Source organism: Triturus cristatus, chromosome 2_2, assembly GCF_964204655.1.
Source record: "Triturus cristatus chromosome 2_2, aTriCri1.1, whole genome shotgun sequence".
Lineage (NCBI taxonomy): Eukaryota > Metazoa > Chordata > Amphibia > Caudata > Salamandridae > Triturus > Triturus cristatus.
The window spans coordinates 1003322228-1003340633 of record NC_140582.1 but is presented as its reverse complement, the minus strand read 5'-3'; the positions used below and the strand labels follow the sequence as shown (position 1 = coordinate 1003340633).

Sequence of the window (18406 nt, the reverse complement as noted above, 5' to 3'; positions counted from 1 at the left end):
TGCATCTCAGTCACAGCTCACAACTTGTCTGAAGTGACTCTCTCACTGACTTCAGCATGGATGTAGCTTTTATAATAAAATGACAAAATTATCACACATGGTCCAGAGGTGCAGAAAAACCTGGTAATTAGACTGCAGCAGAAAAGTTGTCCGCAAGGAGCACAGAAAATAAAACAATTCCTCAGATGCTAAATTGTACGACCCTTAAACCAAATGTGCAGACTACATAGTGACAATGTCTATCTAAAAGAAATGCATGCAAAGGACATTTTCGCATGTGGGAAAAGCTTATACAAACCACCAGTAAATAAGGATGCTAAGTTTAAAATGAATAGCTAAAAGGGAGACTAAACGTAGTCCAAATAATAAAATGCACTCCTTGGTTGTAGAGGAGACAACTAAATTTAAAAAGAAGCAATCAAAACTGAAAATATGTCAAAAGCCTTGTGTTATGTATGTAAAAAACCTTTCATTTCACTGAAATATCTTTATCACACAAGCAGATGCGAAAAGCCATAAAAAATGCGAGACTAAAAGATAATGCAAAATATTAATAAATAAAACAGAGAAATTCATGAAATCAAAATAAAAGGCCAAATAAAAGTCATGAAGGCATCAGAAATAAAATGCGGCATGTCCAGCACATTCATATTGAAAATGTTGTCAGGTTCTGGGATTGAACCTAAATCTGCAGACAGCATGTCAACAGATGCCTGAGGAACAAGATCCAATGGACAAAGAGAGGCATTTCCAGCCCATTCAACAGAAGTCCAGTGCAACAGTGGCAGAAGTGCAAACTCCGAAGTGGTCCCAGAAGTCAAAGGAGTATTCAGCATAGGAAATGACAATTCATAATGGGCATCTTGCAGCAAAGGAAGCAGAATCACAGGACAACACAACTGTTACAATGACAAAGGATGCAAAAGTCGATCCATGTCCGGAGACTGGGACAATTGCCTAGCAAGGCACAGCTCAATAGCACACTTGAAACCAGAGGCAGTGAAACACATGCAGCACACTTTGAAACCACACAGGCCGAAAGGACAGAGACCAGTTTGTGTTTTGTTCCAGAAGTAAGGACTCTCCAAAATACTGTACCATGCATTCATTACGCAGGATGACATGTGGTAGTTCCATTAATATCAGGCCTTGTTGTGGTGCACCCATTGCGACAATAATAGGACCAAATGGCAATCAGAGGAAATAGCGAAAGTGGAATGCCCCCCAAAACACTAGAAAGCAATGAATGTATAAAGAACCAGATAACTACAAGCACTGTCTGGAACACAGAGACAAATGCAAATTCAATCACTTTCAAAATTGAGCAATTCCAGCAGTGGTAGGTGCATTAACAATGTAGTGTATCAGCTCACCAAAATGCAGTGGTAACTGAGTGTGCAATAGTGATTGTACCTCAGCCCAGAAATGTTCCACCTGCAGATCAAAAGTTTCTGGGACAGATGTTAAAGCAACATCTTTTTCAAATAATAAAGCTTTCAGTCTGTTTAAGCGATCAAAGTTATTCTGGGAAAGAAGGTCAGTTGGCCACACTGTAACTTCTCTAAAAGAATGTGAGGTGGAAACAAGACATTCATACAGCACATCACAGCCTTGGAAACAGTCACTAGATAAGGGGCATCTGGTTTCATCCCCCAGCATCCCTGATCATTTAAAATTAAGTAGCTGAAATTTGAAAGTAGCAAAAATGCAGGCTTTATTAAAGGCACGGGAACACCCTTCAAATAACATGCAAGGTTAGCCATGGGTGAATTATACACACCATGGAGTGTTATCTCTCTGCAAACAATAGAGTGACTCAAAGATGTACCACACACATGCAGACTAAACAAGACCTCTTTTATCTCATGGAAACATCTGAACTGGAAGGGAAGAAACAAAACCTCTGGTCAAACACCTGCACCTATTTCCTCATATCTGCCTACAGGAAGATGTCTGAGACATGAAGAGAAATGAAACATAGAAATAGGTAGAGAAATGAACTCATGAAATGAACTCATGAATGAGCCATGTGGCTGATGTGGTTTCATTTACAGAAAAAGGTAACTTTTTAAACTTTTCTATTTTAGGCATAGTGTGGGTTGCATCTTTCTTAGCCATAACGTTTTGCATACGTGTCAAATTATAAGGCAAAAAATAATTAGTTGTATTTAAGTATTTCCATGGCGCACAATTTGATTTTCAAACTTGCAATCTCCAACTCAATTGCAAAATTTATCTCAACTCTGGCCATGTTAACGCATATTTTTTATTTATTTTATTTATTTGAGTTTTATATAGTGCTGGCTAGACCCGGAGGTATCAGAGCGCTTTACATAAGGAAACAGCATGTTACAAGTTACAAATCTTTCACATTAGTTACAGCATGATTACGTAGTCAAGACAGGAGTTACTAGCGAGCAAGAAAATCAAGACCCAAAAAAAGACCAAGGAGAGTTAGGAGACCACAGGAAGAAGACAGCAGCGGAGGAACTGACGCATAGGCGTGTCATTCGTTATGATATCAAATTCAGATGAAACAATGCTACTCAGCAAATAAATATGTGAAGACAATGTGGTCATCCCATTATCAACAACTCCCAGAGCTTTTTCTAAATGTTCCTTATCGAGCTGTCTCAATCGTTCAGCAATTGTCAATTGAGAAAGGTTCCAAAGTTCTTTGTGGCATAAATGAAATGCTTAGAGCAGGGAGTTCTGGGACCTAACAAAACATCTTGTAGATCTATATCATCGGAAAGAAATGCTAGGTGGTGATTTTCTGCAGGCAAGGTGGAATGTTCTAGCCATTGCTGACATAACTTTCCTACACTATAGATAGTAACCTTGCCCATGTGTTGTGACTGAATATACAGTGTTTCTGGCCTGCTTGCTGTAAACCCTTTTCAAAGAGTGTAAAAAATGGGAATTGTAGCCACAATGGGCCATATTAACCAGCCACCTGACCTAGAAAAGATAAATTGTAAGTTCCATTTTGCACCAGCTAATTGATCTGTTGTTCCGCAAGATTAATAAAATGTTGCCAATTATCAAATTTTGCAACTTAGGGAATGCTTGATGTATTTAGATTCTTTGCATTAGCCAATCCAAGACATTTATTCAATTGTACTGTTTAATTTAAAAGTATCATTTTGCGAGGGAGCAGACAAGCCCTAAATAAAACATCAGTGCTTTGGACTTGCCAGTTTCTTGTACTTCAAACAGATTTGAGTTCAATATTGTCCTTCCAATAATTATAACCCTGTAGGGCTAGAAATACATTAATTGGAATAAATCAATTTTGTTTGCATGTGCATGTTTTTCTTTGCTGGTGAAGGTGTACATTTATAAAAGTACAAAAGAGGATCTGTAGGGACATGATCAGAAAAATAAGGTAACTTATTTAAATATGATTTAGATCTATTCACAGGTGGTGTTAGGCAGTGTTCCCACTATTTATAATTAAAAACAGCATGTGGAGCTCTAGCTCTGTACAAATAGTCATGTGGATAATGAGGCTAACAAAACATTTCACCATCATTTGCAGAGTTCAAATATAAATCCTCATTCTCAAATACAGTGTATGATTCTAATGCAGATAGCATATTAGAAACAGTCATAACATCCTAATCATTAGAAAGGGATACAGGTTGAGGGCATCCTCCATAGAAACTTTGAAAACATCTTGAATTTGCATTGCTTCAGCTGGACCAAAAATGTCATAGAGAACTTTATCCCAAACAATAACCTTATAGCAAACAATAACATTATGGACTGTGATTCCAGTAATCTTCACCAAGGACAAGTCTCTTCAGACCTTATGAGAAGACAAATCGGGTATAAGCACCTTAGTTAGTTTCTGGTGAAACATAATCTGAGAGGTAGTGTTCACACAATATTAGAAAGAAGACTGTAATAAATCCAATCCAGAGATAAAGCAAAAACGAGGAAATAAAAATCCAACAGTAGGACCATGGAGAAATCAGGTAAGCCTGTTTCAGACAAAGGAAAAGTGGATGCACACCATGTAGGGAAGTGTATTTAAAATCATAAGAAAAATCAAAAATTTGGACAAAACAACTAGAGCCAATCTGAGTAAAAACAGGGACCTCATTGAGTAAGAGAAAGCTGTCAGGCTCCTCCAAATGTGGCTGATAGTAAATAACTTAATTGCAAAGAGCAGAAATGGAAAACGGCAAACTCATATTAGAAACACATACTGTGTTTTAAGCTTCATCTGATACGTTGACAATTGCTGCATCTGAAGAGCCCAGAAATGGTGTAGAAAGATGTTGACTGCATGGTGCATGTGGAGTGATTTTGTGCAGAGAATGGAGAGGTGTGAACAAGCTGCCCATAAACCCTTGGGGCTGATTATGGAGAACTGGTCACATGGTATAATTTGATCAACTTAATGGAAACAAGTCAGTTATATGCACAACCAGCAAGCAGTGGCAAAAATCATAGTTTGGGTACCTTTAACAGCAAGGACAGGCACTGGTGCACTGTAGGACAGGCCAAACAGGTATCCCCGGGGCTCATCCCTCAGCTCAATGCTCTTCAATGCAGATATGACCCTGCTGGTCAACACTGTCAGTTCCCACGACTTCAACATAATTTCCTATGCAGATGACACCCAACTCATCCTCTCACTCACCAACGACTCCACCACCACCAGAATCAACTTCTATAGATACATGACAAACATCACTGACTGGATGAAGAACAACTGCCTGCAGCTGAACACAGACAAGATGGAATTACTGATCTTTGACAACGGCAGCAACACATGGAACGACTCCTGGTGGCCATCAGACCTAGGACCCACACCAACTCTCTCTGACCACACCAGAAACCTCAGAATTATCATTGACAACAAGCTCACCATAAAATCACAGATCCATGCTGTCTACTCTGCCTGCTTCCTCACTCTGCAAATGCTATGTAAGATCTTCAAGTGGCTACCCCAACGCACGAGACGCATCATGACACAGACCCTAATTACTAGCTGATTTGGACAACAGCAACGCCCTCTAAGTAGGAATTGCTGCACACTTCCTACAGAGAATTCAGGCCATATAGACCACCGCAGCCAGACTCCTTGATAAACCCACATCACACCCCACGCCAAGCAACTCCACTGGTTCCTCGAACAGAAGAGATGGCAACTCAAACTGATGACCCATGCACAGAAGGCTCTGCACAACCAAGGACCCGCATACGTTAACCACCACCTGAATTTCCACCAATTATTCAGAAGAATACACTCCGCCTCCCTTTCACTTGCCCATACTCCCCGCATCTATTGAAGCAGAAGTGGAGGACACTCCTTCCCCAACATCGCAGCAAAGACCTGGAATTCCACATCATGCACCACCAGCCCATCATCTCACTTCCGGAATTCCAAATGGCCCTCAAGATCTGGGTGTTCAAGCAAGTGTTTGGGAACTGCAAGCACCTGGTGATTAGTTGCACTTTATTAATCCTGATTGATTGATTGAAACTCTTTTTTATCTGCAATCTTCTCTCAGACTAGATCTCCGACTTTTGGAACCCAAACAGAGGTGGCTGGTTGCTCCTTCAATTCGTCAGCACAGAATGCTTAGAATTCACATTGGAGTGCTCATCTTAGAAGTCTTGTAATTCCTGTAAGACAGTGAAACAATCATTGATGTCAAAGGAAGCATCCCCAGCCACTGTGTCAGAGTTATCTAGATCTAAAGCATACATCTGGATGCCAAAGAAAACTTCATATGGGTCCAGTCATCCAAAGACTGGCCTGGCAGAATAGTTAATGCTCTCTGGACTCCATACAGGTATTAGATCCAACTGCAACCTGAACCTAATATTCCAGCTGTTAACGGCTGCTTTCAGTCACTGCTCTTCCGTTATACTATCAAATTTTCCTCAGGATGAAAGGGGGTAGAATAATGCATAGCAATGCCCAGAGTTCCCATATTATCCATATACACCTTAGAGGCAAAGGCTGTGCCCTGGGCGCAGTGTAATGCTGCTGCTGCATATGTGCAGAGAAAGACTTGCAAATCTTTAATAACAGTTCAAGATTCAGCAGATCGGTGTGGTCACATCCATAAAAATAGAGAGCAGAAATCAACAGCCACTAAAATTGATTCAAAGGCACCATCTAAATGGAGTGGTCAACAGTGATGTAAATAGACACAATGTAATGGCTTGTTGGAAATTAATAGAGGTGTGTGTAGTGGGCAAGGAATGGTAGAACATTTAATTTGCTGACAATTGTCACAGCTAAGGATGACATTTTTTTTCTGTTTATAAAGACCCTGCCACCATTACCATTTCAGTAGTAAAGAAACTGTAGCCACCACACCAGAATGGGCAAACACTAATCCCTCATGAGCAGATATTATTAACTCTAACCTGCTGTCCCGGTTTGGTATTACTTGATCACCAATATAACAACGTAAAAGAGAGGGGCTCTCTGCCGCAAATAGGGGTAGAGCACCAATAGACAAAAGTCAAGAGAAGAATTCCCCTATTTGGCACGTCATCAGGTGAACTCACAGATTCTTACTCACAACAAAACATTCACTCACCAGAACAAGCACCCTTGTCTTAACCACATGTGGACTCGTAATTAAAAATTTCTATATTTTATTAGAAACAATGACATAATAAAACATTTCTTTATAGTAATCACAAGACAGTAACATCTGCGCCCAATGTTATAATTGTTGGACAGTTAACAAATAAAGAATTTACAATAAAAAACATACAGTAAAAATATACTAGACCAATTTCATCCTAAAGACCATTTGTAAACACTGGGAGAACACAAGTAAGAAAGATGTTTTCTAATCAAAAAACAAAGGAAGACAAATGATCTAGATCAACTATTCTCATTGCAATGGATACTTAGTGTTTGCATTTTCCGGAGAACAGATGTCATTCCGATCTATAGTGTCCCTTTTTTTTTTTTTTTTTTTTAGATTGCGTCGACGCGTTTCGGTGGAGAACTAAAAATAGAAGACCACCTTCTTCAGGACAGTTAATTATGGTCTCCCACAGTATAGAGAATCTTCTATTCTAGCCAGTACATCCAAGCGGTAGGTACTTGTGGATTCCTTCCCCTATGTCTCTTTAATGGGAGTGCGATAGATTCATAGGGTACATAAGGGAACACGCCTCTTAATCTGCCATCCTATGTATCCGTTTTAAAATGCGCTCATAATATGAGGAAGGTGGGACCGGTTTAAATAAAAACAGGGAACATTCCCGTCTAAAAAACGTCTCAAAGGTAAGGAAATACTCTATTCTTTTAAGAGCATATCCGTCCTAAATATCCATACTTCATTAACTGATGTATTTGGTTGGATCTCGATTGCGCAAGTATTCTCGAGATTCCAAAGATTTCCCGTTGCAGAACGTGGAAATCTTAAAGCCTTGACCTGGTCCCCAATGGAGCGCGTATCGATACGCGCTCCATTGGGGACCAGGTCAAGGCTTTAAGATTTCCACGTTCTGCAACGGGAAATCTTTGGAATCTCGAGAATACTTGCGCAATCGAGATCCAACCAAATACATCAGTTAATGAAGTATGGATATTTAGGACGGATATGCTCTTAAAAGAATAGAGTATTTCCTTACCCTTGAGACGTTTTTTAGACGGGAATGTTCCCTGTTTTTATTTAAACCGGTCCCACCTTCCTCATATTATGAGCGCATTTTAAAACGGATACATAGGATGGCAGATTAAGAGGCGTGTTCCCTTATGTACCGTATGAATCTATCGCACTCCCATTAAAGAGACATAGGGGAAGGAATCCACAAGTACCTACCGCTTGGATGTACTGGCTAGAATAGAAGATTCTCTATACTGTGGGAGACCATAATTAACTGTCCTGAAGAAGGTGGTCTTCTATTTTTAGTTCTCCACCGAAACGCGTCGACGCAATCTAAAAAAAAAAAAAAAAAAAAGGGACACTATAGATCGGAATGACATCTGTTCTCCGGAAAATGCAAACACTAAGTATCCATTGCAATGAGAATAGTTGATCTAGATCATTTGTCTTCCTTTGTTTTTTGATTAGAAAACATCTTTCTTACTTGTGTTCTCCCAGTGTTTACAAATGGTCTTTAGGATGAAATTGGTCTAGTATATTTTTACTGTATGTTTTTTATTGTAAATTCTTTATTTGTTAACTGTCCAACAATTATAACATTGGGCGCAGATTTTACTGTCTTGTGATTACTATAAAGAAATGTTTTATTATGTCATTGTTTCTAATAAAATATAGACATTTTTAATTACGAGTCCACATGTGGTTAAGACAAGGGTGCTTGTTCTGGTGAGTGAATGTTTTGTTGTGAGTAAGAATCTGTGAGTTCACCTGATGACGTGCCAAATAGGGGAATTCTTCTCTTGACTTTTGTCTATTACTTGATCACCAACCCAGGAATGCAGGCTAAGGGTATATCTTGAGGACTCAACAGATAGGAGTATTTTGCTGAATAGTCCTTAGGCAAGGGCCCACCACTAGCCGAAGCAGCGACCATAGCCATTGTGTCTTCATCTATTCTCATATGTGAATGAGTAATCACAGCTGTAAAACTTTTGAACTGCTGCATGAATAACATGAGTCTGTGGTAAAGCATCCTTTAATTCCGCCACCTTTCCCAAAAGCAATTTATGCTTGATAGCCTTTCCTTTAGAATCAGTGAATCCATTCAAGCACTAATAAGGTAAATTGTCATTAAAGGCCTGGACACAGTAATCTGAATCACACACTATAAGTGAGCGTAATTCAGCATCCGTATTCTGTAATGCTAGAACCAACGCTTTCAATTCAGCCAGTTTAACGATATAGTAACAGTTCCTGTATATATTGTTTGTGCCTGAAATACACCATCTTTCATGAAACCCTTTACAGCAGCACATACTGCCGAGTTTATGTACTTAGTAGCAATTGTAGGCTGGGAAAAACCATTAGTATAGATTATGAAAATTATACCAATCTAGAGGCAAAATTTCATTAGACACTGAGTATTCTTGTTCATACTGGAGGTTTTCCTGTTTGGTAAGTAGGGTCAAAAACATAATCTGCATCAGTAGCTTTCAAGGAAGTGGCCCACTGTATCCATCTTGGATGTAAGGTTTTTGCATTAGGTACGTTAGCTTTGGAATAGGAGATACCACAACTATGCATTTCCCATGAGCCAATGGATGTTCCTTTAGGACAGCAGTTTGAACAGCAGTCAAATGTTTTCAGTGTTTGCAAAACCCACTTCAGCATTTTATATGCAATTGGCCCTGTTTTGCCTTCATTAACCAAAACATATGTGTAACCACTGGAACCCCCATTATGCGGATAACTAAGTTGGTGGTGTTAACACGAGTATGTAAGTGTTTAAACTCAAGCATGTCTGGTTGTAATTGACTGAGAAGAGAAGAGTGTTCATCAGTCCAATGTTTATTATCAGGACAAATTATATCTTACAACAGTTTAATACATTGTGCATAGTCTGGAATGAATGTTCTACAAAAATATAAGGGCACCCAAAAGTGATTGAAGCTTTTTCAAGGTATTTGGTGGCTGCAAGAGGAACATTTCTCTAAGACTTTTGCCTTATTTTGATAATTCGTATCTGAGAAACAGGAAACTAAGAAAAATCATTTTAGACTTTGGAAAATTGAATTTAAAGACATGTTCAGAAAATCCCAGAATTATGCGATCCACTCTGGCCAAATGTGTGCATGTATTACTGTTTACATATCTGTAGACTAAGACAATTTGATAGGAATGATCCAGTTTCAAACATGAAAAAGTGGATTAATCGTTTGAGAGACGCAGGTTTCATTTACTCCCTGGTACTCCTATTGGGATAGTATTTAACAGGTGCTTTAGCATCTCATTTAATCGGATATTATGGTTGCACTTGTAGGCTGGACCGTAAAGAAATGACATAAGGAGGGTCCTTATTGTAGCCATCATGAGTGTGGTATAATGCAGGGGCTAGTGCAAGAGCCCATTCTGCCATGTAAGCTTGTTTAACTTGGTCAGGAACAAGGGCCGAAAAAGAAGAGAGTATTTGTCCTCACATTGTGGGGATGTTTGTACAAACTGTGGGGGCCAATCTTTTTCCATGAGTAGAAAAGTTACATTTTTCAAGAATATTGCTTGAATGCTGTGCTGTATGTCACCCTCAATTTGAATGTCTTGATCATATAATCTATCTGAAGGCGTCATGTGTATGTCATGGGTTTCAACTGTAAGAAAAGTATTAGTTGTTTTTGCTACCAGAAACACCTGGAGAATCTGGCGCACTGTGGTGACTTCTGCTGTGCTGCTGAGGAGAGTCACCGCCCAATTCCTGTTCAGGAAGAGGGTTCTCAGTGTATGTGGCATATTTAGAAGTTATAGCAGCCACTTTCTTTTTCTATAAAGTGGCTTTATATTGAGAAGGTTTGTCCTCATTTTTTTATCCCTAGGTCAGACGAGTGTTGTGTCTTCCTTTTCGGTTTCACGTACTGTTCTTGTCTGCGTTCAGATCACCCTCCTTTGTCATACTGCTTGTCAGAAGATTCCTGAAAGGAAAGAGGAGAACAGTCTGCAGTCTTGATTTTAGTGCGATCATAAAAATCATACTCCCTTTTAGAGGACTTCAGGGGTGGAGAAACTCTGTAAGGTTTTCCTTTTTGTGGTTGTTTAGCTTTATCCCATGTTTTCTTAACAGACTCATGGGAGGGCTTGGCTTCCTTCTCACTGCTAGGCTTACCAAGAGGAGCAGTAGTAGGTCTGGTTCCCAAAATTCATGCGTCCTAGGGATGTATGTACATTAGCAATAATTATAGGCAACTCAGGTTCACAGTTGGCTACTGCAATCATTGTGAGTCACTGGCGTATAGCCAGAGAAGCCGCTTCACCTTTAATGTGTGACAGAATCATTGCTGGCAGTACAGGAAAATTTCCCATTCGCTTCATCCCCAAGCAGCTGCCCAATGTTCATTCTGTATTTGTTTTAAAACGTCTGGTAAGGTGGATATTGTGGGAGTGCTGTGACTGATCGTATAGACAGCTGCGAACTTTGACCCCCAGGTGCTACAGTCTCCAATAGCGGAAACCATTCCATGGGGTATTCTGTGCTTGTCTTGTGGACCCATAAGGGAAAACACAGCTTCAAGTTGGACTACTTTTTAGGTGCTCCAAAATGGAATTCCCTCACGATTAGTGGGTATTTTGCCATAACGGAATGAACAATTACAGGACTTTTTGTAGGAACTGAAGGCAACTGGCCTTGCCCAGGCAGGCCAACCCTTACTGACTGTGCTGGTAAGGTGCACAAAATAAATTGAGTCAAACATCTTTATAAGACAACCAAAGCTTCGTAAAAAGTTGGTGTTTGCAAAAGGTTAAGACCTGCCATATTTGGATAAGGCATCTATCCATGTCACTCCATCATTACTGAGGGGACCCATGCATACTGGTGTAGCTATGCGTGGGAGGGCACCAAAGAACCAAGTATGGTATTCCCAGTAAGATAGTGGTATTTCCATGAGTGCATATGCTCCATATTGTGCTGGTGGTGCAGGGGTAGTATATGTTTGAAATGTGTTAGAATATTCATCAAAGCAAACACAAAGAGATGATCGACGGAGCACTGAAACTTTTCAGACACTCACATCGTTCTTTAGCTCACTTCACCACCCCAGTTCAGACGCAGCTATATGCAAATCAGTCTTGACACTGTGCCTCATAGGAACAGTCCAGCCCGAACTGCCAAGCCTTGTCTTCCCTGGACCGGAAACAAGCATCCTGGAACCGGTTTTGGGTGAAAAGCCCTCATTAGCCAAGCTAGCTTGAATTCAGTGGCAGGCATGATCCGCTTCTACTCCAAAGCTAAAAGCACCACCCTGATTAGTAAGTCCATGTTGTGTTACGTGTGCATGGACTGCAGGTCTGCAATTTTTAGGAACAACAATAGGTTGTGGTACAGCCACATGTAAAACAGTGATGAAAATACAGTGCAACACAAAAATGGGTATGATCATTTGAAACTTTCAAGCTTGAAAAGCCAACAGTAAAAGGTACTTCCTAAAAACTGTAGAGGATTAACCACAAACACCAAGGTCATCTCCAGTGGTAGCTGCAAGGGTATTGTGAACACACACTATCACTACTCAGGATACCTGCAAATAAGTACCAGACCAAACACCGGGAACGCCAGTGTTGCAGGGATTCTGTTGAGAAACAGAACTATGCCTGGAACCAAGAGACCACAGAAATCAGTTACCATATCACATCAGTACCTATGGGCCCAAACCAAGACTAGCACTTAGCGCCTTACTTGCTATCCTATCCTTTCCAGAGAAATAAGTAAATTGGCACCCAAGAACACAACACTTTAGACCCCCTCAGGGATCCAGCAGCAGGCCATCACATTTCATTCTCTCACTCATACGTATTCACAATAAACTGAAAAGAGATACGACAAAAACTTATCATATTTATTGAAACTATCCTGCACTATTTTGAAACAACAGCCCTGCAATTAAAAAACATTTACAGGTCAAAAATGTGAATTTCATAATCAACAGACTGTAAACAATGAAAAGCCCTGTCATATTAAAAGACATCTGCTTAAGCCTACCCTCACTATAGAAATAAAGTGATAGATGATAGATCTCTACATAGGTAGTTATTCTACATCTCAGGCAGTGGAGCTCTCTCTTGTCTCGGGACCTTTGCTCTACGAGAATGTGTCCTCTCTGTTTTCAAAACGACAAATCCCAGCTTATATTATAAGAATTGCATGTTCATAACAGCAGCTGGATTTCGCTATTATGTCTATGTGTTAGTGACCGACCACAGAGAAAACAGAGTAGAGTATTTTTCGACCTTGAATGAAATGTTCCATCTGAATCCCAGCAGAGAAACTAAAAAATAAAACATGTGCAACATATCTGAGAAATAAATGTTTAAAACAAAACAAGTATGTTGGTTTTTTAATGTTTGCAAAGCAAACACTGGCTGTTACGTGGATTTAGGCTAACATAAGGGAGAAAACACGGTGGGCCTTTAGGCCATACACAACAGAAGAGCTCAGCTCTGGGATCCAGGTCTGGTTCAGCAGAAAACCTTAAGGTCAACCTTTTGTCACCAGAAGTGGCTGAAACATGTAGACCATAGATGCTAGAGTGACTTGAACTCCTGAGCATTGCCTTCTGTTTTTAATTTTGCCAAATAGACCCACATTAAAGTCACGGACTTGGGTCACGATTAGCCAATTTTAACCTTTAGATCCCCATCCTTTATAGCTTGCTTCTCAAAGAATGAGGTTAAAAGCATGCCCGATACAGTATGTTTCAGGGAGAATTCGATGATGAAGCAGACCACTAGAAAGACTAGTGGGTGGGAGCCCTTTTACAAAACAAAATCTTGGGTATAACTTGGGAGACTATACTTACAAAATGAGTGGGTTGACTATTTTGACATCCTGTTGGCACTGGGAGGGTGAACCAACCCTCAGAAAAATGTCTCCTCTTGCTGTTTCTGATTTGGTCTGATTTTCTGCTGCCGCTGCGTCACAAGAGTGACGCAACAGCGGCGTAAAAGAAGCGCAAGGGGCTTGTAAATCTGCCCCTCATTTTTTACTGCCACCTTTTGGGTGGTGGCAACCATTCATAATGGGAAGTGGTCCTCACGGGACACCTTAGGCTTTGTGAATGTTGAAACACGGGCCACTGCCTACTTTTATAAAAAAGGAAATGTAAACTTTTCATTTTATTTTGAAATGCATTCTGTTTTCCTTTACGGAAAACGGGCAGCATTTTTAAAAAAAATTGCGTTATTAAAAAGCCATCACAAACATGGCAGTTTGCTCACCTCAGCAGGCCATCAGCCCTGTGATGGCTGCAATTCCTAATAAGTCACAAATTGCGACCTACCTCATTAATATTAATGAGGTAGGTCTAGTTGTGACCCCATTAAGAACCCCTTATCTGAAGTTTGTACGTTTTCTTACATTAGGAATTGCGTTTTCCTAATTATGAGTTGATAGAAATCGCAATTAGGATATTGCAATTCCTGTTTTTTGTACATATGGACCAAAGCGCCCCCAACACAATGAATGTGTTGGAAGTGAGAAGTTAAAACCTTCAAAATGGAGTTTCTGAGTTACGACCATGAAGGGAGCTTATTAAGTGGTGCTGAGATGTAATTCATAATTCATAAATTTTAACATGCACGTTTTTAACAGAGTGGAAATGTTATAGATTAGAGATCTTTATTCACGGTGTTTGTTTTGTATAATTGTGCATCATTCTGCTTGTGCATGAGAGTGAATACTTATGAATTAGTTTTGATGACTACAACTACGAGGGACCAGTTTTCTAAGCCATTGGTAAAGAATACATAATTCGAGACATTTATCAAATCATTTACTATAAGTTTACATACAAAACCAGGAAAGTGCGTGTAGACAACAAGTAAAGGGCATTAGCTTACCTGTGTATTATATGACATCTTTGTAAATAGTCTAATGCAAGTGCCAGTTCACAAATATACAGCTTCACTGATTCTTCATTAAAATGTACGTTCTGTTGTAAGTGATAACGTAAATCACCCCCAAGCAGTAGGTCTACCACCATGAACATGTCTTCTTCATCTTGAAAAGAGTACCTAAAAGAAAACAGATGGGTATACACATGGTTAGAATGTGTCTGTAAACGCAATAGGACATTATTAGTGTATGATCATCTTAGAGAACTAATGAAGTGAAATAGCCATAGCTTCAGTTAATTCCTTGCTACATGGCCTCAAAATCATTCAAGGCTGGAAAGAAAACACATCAACAAACCTGGATATGGGCGGAGTCTTAGCAGAGCTAAACGTCACATGTGATAGGTTATCTACATTTCTACTGAACACCTCACTAAAATAGGGTTTCTATACCTCCTTGCACTAAGGAGTTTTTCTAAGTGCCTACCAGAAGCAGGAAGCCATTTAGACCACAGCCATCCAATAACCTGTGGAACAATATTTGAGTGAGACAAGTTTTAGATCATAAGCAATCCTATGAGAACCAAACACATATGCATCTGTAACAAACATGCTCATTGTTTGCAAACATCCAACAAATCGCTTCATCAAATTAAAAGCAACCAGAGTTTTGTAGATTTTGTCTAAAACCCAGTCTGACTGTCCTACAGGGTACCCTTCCTTAAAAGATATTTGAAAACACTTGTCATGGCAAAGAAAGACAAATGATCCACGGATATTTTGTAATATGAACATCTAAATTAGTCAAAAAATATAATTACTAATTGATTTCGGCCTTTATTTAAGTGCTATGTCCTTCATTCATCACTAATTTTCGACTTTCACTTGAGATGATGAAAGTTAAACTGAAACTGGTGGGTACGAACAGAAGGTGAATTGTGGCAAATAGCAGACCAAATGACAGGAATAGTATTTACCATTTCCCCAATAGATTTATGGTTTGCAGAATCTGTACTGAACATATAATTTATTTGTTCAATCCAGAAAAGCACAGGGCATGGTTTATGTACCCAAAAGATGCCAGCGGATTTGTAAGGACCGTTGTTTGAAATTGGGTTTATGGTTGGCAGAGGTATGCACTCTGTCCAAGCAAGAACTACAATCCTAGTCAGGGTAAGTCAGATAGGCATCATATATTAACCTGTGCTCACTCTTTGGTAGCTCGGGACAGAGCAGGCAGGTTAAATTTAAGAGGTAATGTGTAAAGTATTTGTGTAAAATTTCAAACATTAACACAGCGAAAACACTACAAAAGACCCCACACCATTTAGCAAAATGGATTATGATTTATGAATAAAACAAGACCAAAATAAAAAAAATACAATACATAGAAGCTGAGATAGGAATTTTTAAAGCACCTAGGGGAGTTATCTGGTTAACTGGACCAGGACAAAGTGAAGAGTTCAAGCTGACCACAATGGAGCATAGGACAGGGCGAAGAGACACACAAGGCCTGCTGAACAAAAGTACCTTGATCCTGGTGGTAACAGCAAGATACAGGGAGCAGCAGAGTAATACATCTGTATTGATCACGCAGTCGAGGTGTTGCATTGATTTCTCCATGCAACGATAGCGATGCAACGATTTTAAAGGTGAAGCACCAGTTCCGAGATGCGTCGGTTCTGAAGCTGATATGCCAGGTTTCTACACAGTCAAGGGGGATGCATTGATCGTCTCTCAACAGTGGTGGCGATCCAGTAATTTTGAAAGTGCGATGCACAGGTTCTGTTTCCGCAACAGTGGCAATCTGTTGATTCTGCTCACACAGCAGAGGATGCGTCAGTTCCACTGGAGCAAGCACTTGTATCCACTTTCAATGGGCCAGGCACAGGAGCAGGGGGTAAAACTTTGATATCCCTGAGTCTTAAAAACAGGAGGCAAGTCAGCATGCCCTTGGAGACCACTCTGGGTTCAAGTAAGGTAGTCCAGTTGTTTCTTAGTGGGCATAGGGTGGCAGGCAGCAGGACAGCACAGCACAGCAGAAAAGCAGTTCTTCCAGATCAGCAGTCTAGCAGAATGGCAGTCCTTGTTGAAGAACAGCAGTCCTACCACCTGCAGAGTTTCTTCATAGGTTCAATAGTGTCTGATTTGGTGGGGTCAGGGACCCAGAACGTATACCCAGTTGTTCATCTTTTGAAGTGGAGGTGACTTCAGAGAGGAGCTCTGAAGTGCACAGAGGTCCTCCCTCCCAGCTCTGGCTCCAGACTCATTACAGGGGTGTATGCAGCTCTTTGTGTAGGGGCAGGTCAAAGCCCTATCAGGTGTAAGTCTCACCTCCTCCCTCCCATCCTGCCCAGAATGACCCATCAGGATGTGGATGCCCACTCAGTCACACCTAACCTTTCTTTGTGTGTGGCTGTCTAGAAGGAATGCAGACCGTCCAACTGTCACCTACCCTAGACCAGTATTGGAGACAGGCTACAGGCACACAGAGCTAAGAGCAAAGAAATGTCATCTTTCTAAAAGTGGCATTTCTAAAATAGTGATGATAAATTTAACATTGCCAGTAAAGAGGATTTATCATTACCACAACAATGATATGAAACATGATAGAACAACCTATTCTCAATCAGGAATTACAGCTTATAATCAATCAATCAATCAAGCATTTGTATAGCGTGCTACTCACCCGTAGGGTCTCAAGGCGCTGGGGGAGGGGGTCCTCTACTGCTCGAACAGCCAGGTCTTGAGTTGCTTCCTGAAGGAGAGGTGGTCTTGGGTCAGGCGGAGGTGGATGGGGAGGGAGTTCCACGTCTTGGCAGCCAGGTAGGAGAAGGATCTTCCTCCCGTTGTGACCCTTCGGATGCAGGGAACGGCGGCGAGGGCGTGGCTGGTCGATCGTAGCTGGCGGGTGGGTGTGTAGAAGGTTAGACGGTCGTTGAGGTATCTTGGGCCTTGGTTGTGGAGCGCTTTGTGTGCGTGGGTGAGGAGTCGGAACGTGATTCTCTTACTGACGGGGAGCCAGTGCAGGTTTCTCAGGTGTTCGGAGATGTGGCTGTGTTGGGGGATGTCCAGGATGAGGCGTGCTGAGGCGTTCTGGATGCGCTGGAGTCTCTTCTGGAGTTTGGCAGTTATTCCGGCGTAGAGGGTGTTGCCGTAGTCCAGTCGGCTGGTGACGAGGGCCTGGGTGACCGTCTTCCTGGTTTCGGTGGGGATCCTCCAGAAGATCTTACGTAGCATGCGGAGGATGTTGAAGCATGACGAGGAGATGGCATTGACTTGTCTGGTCATGGAGAGGGAGGAGTCCAGGATGAAGCCCAGGTTGAGTGCGTGGTCTGTGGGCTTGGGTGCGCTGCCCAGGGCAGGGGGCCACCAGGAGTTGTCCCAGGCGGAGGGTGAGGATCCCAGGATGAGGACTTCCATCTTATCTGAGTTCAGTTTCAGGCGGCTGTTCATCATCCACTCGGCTACGTCTTTCATCCCTTCGTGTAGGTTAGTTCTGGCGGTGGCGGGGTCGTTGGTGAGGGAGAGGATCAGCTGGGTGTCATCGGCGTAGGAGATGATTTTGAGGTTGTGTTGGTGTGCGATGGCCGCAAGGGGGCTCATGTAGATGTTGAACAGCGTGGGGCTGAGGGATGACCCTTGGGGTATGCCGCAGATGACTTTGGTGGCCTCGGATCTGAACGGAGGGAGGCGGACTCTCTGGGTTCTTCCGGCGAGGAAGGAGATGATCCACTCCAGTGCCTTCTCTTGGATTCCGATGTTGCTGATGCGTTGTACTAGGGTGCGGTGGCAGACCGTGTCGAACGCCGTGGAGAGGTCCAGGAGGATGAGGGCCGCTGTTTCTCCGTTGTCAAGCAGGGATCTGATGTCGTCGGTGGCTGTGATGAGGGCGGTCTCGGTGCTGTGGTTGGCCCGGAAGCCAGACTGTGAGT

The 18406-nt window shown here is 41.4% G+C and overlaps 1 protein-coding gene across 1 annotated transcript in view; it reads right to left on the bottom strand.

Annotated features, from left to right (window-relative positions):
* The window catches only part of STK32B (serine/threonine kinase 32B), a 1850878-nt gene that overhangs the window by 1272843 nt on the left and 559629 nt on the right, over positions 1-18406 (bottom strand). The window contains exon 4 of the mRNA XM_085642433.1: positions 14478-14651. Coding sequence (XP_085498559.1) covers positions 14478-14651 — 174 coding nt within the window. The remainder of the gene's footprint in view (positions 1-14477; positions 14652-18406) is intronic.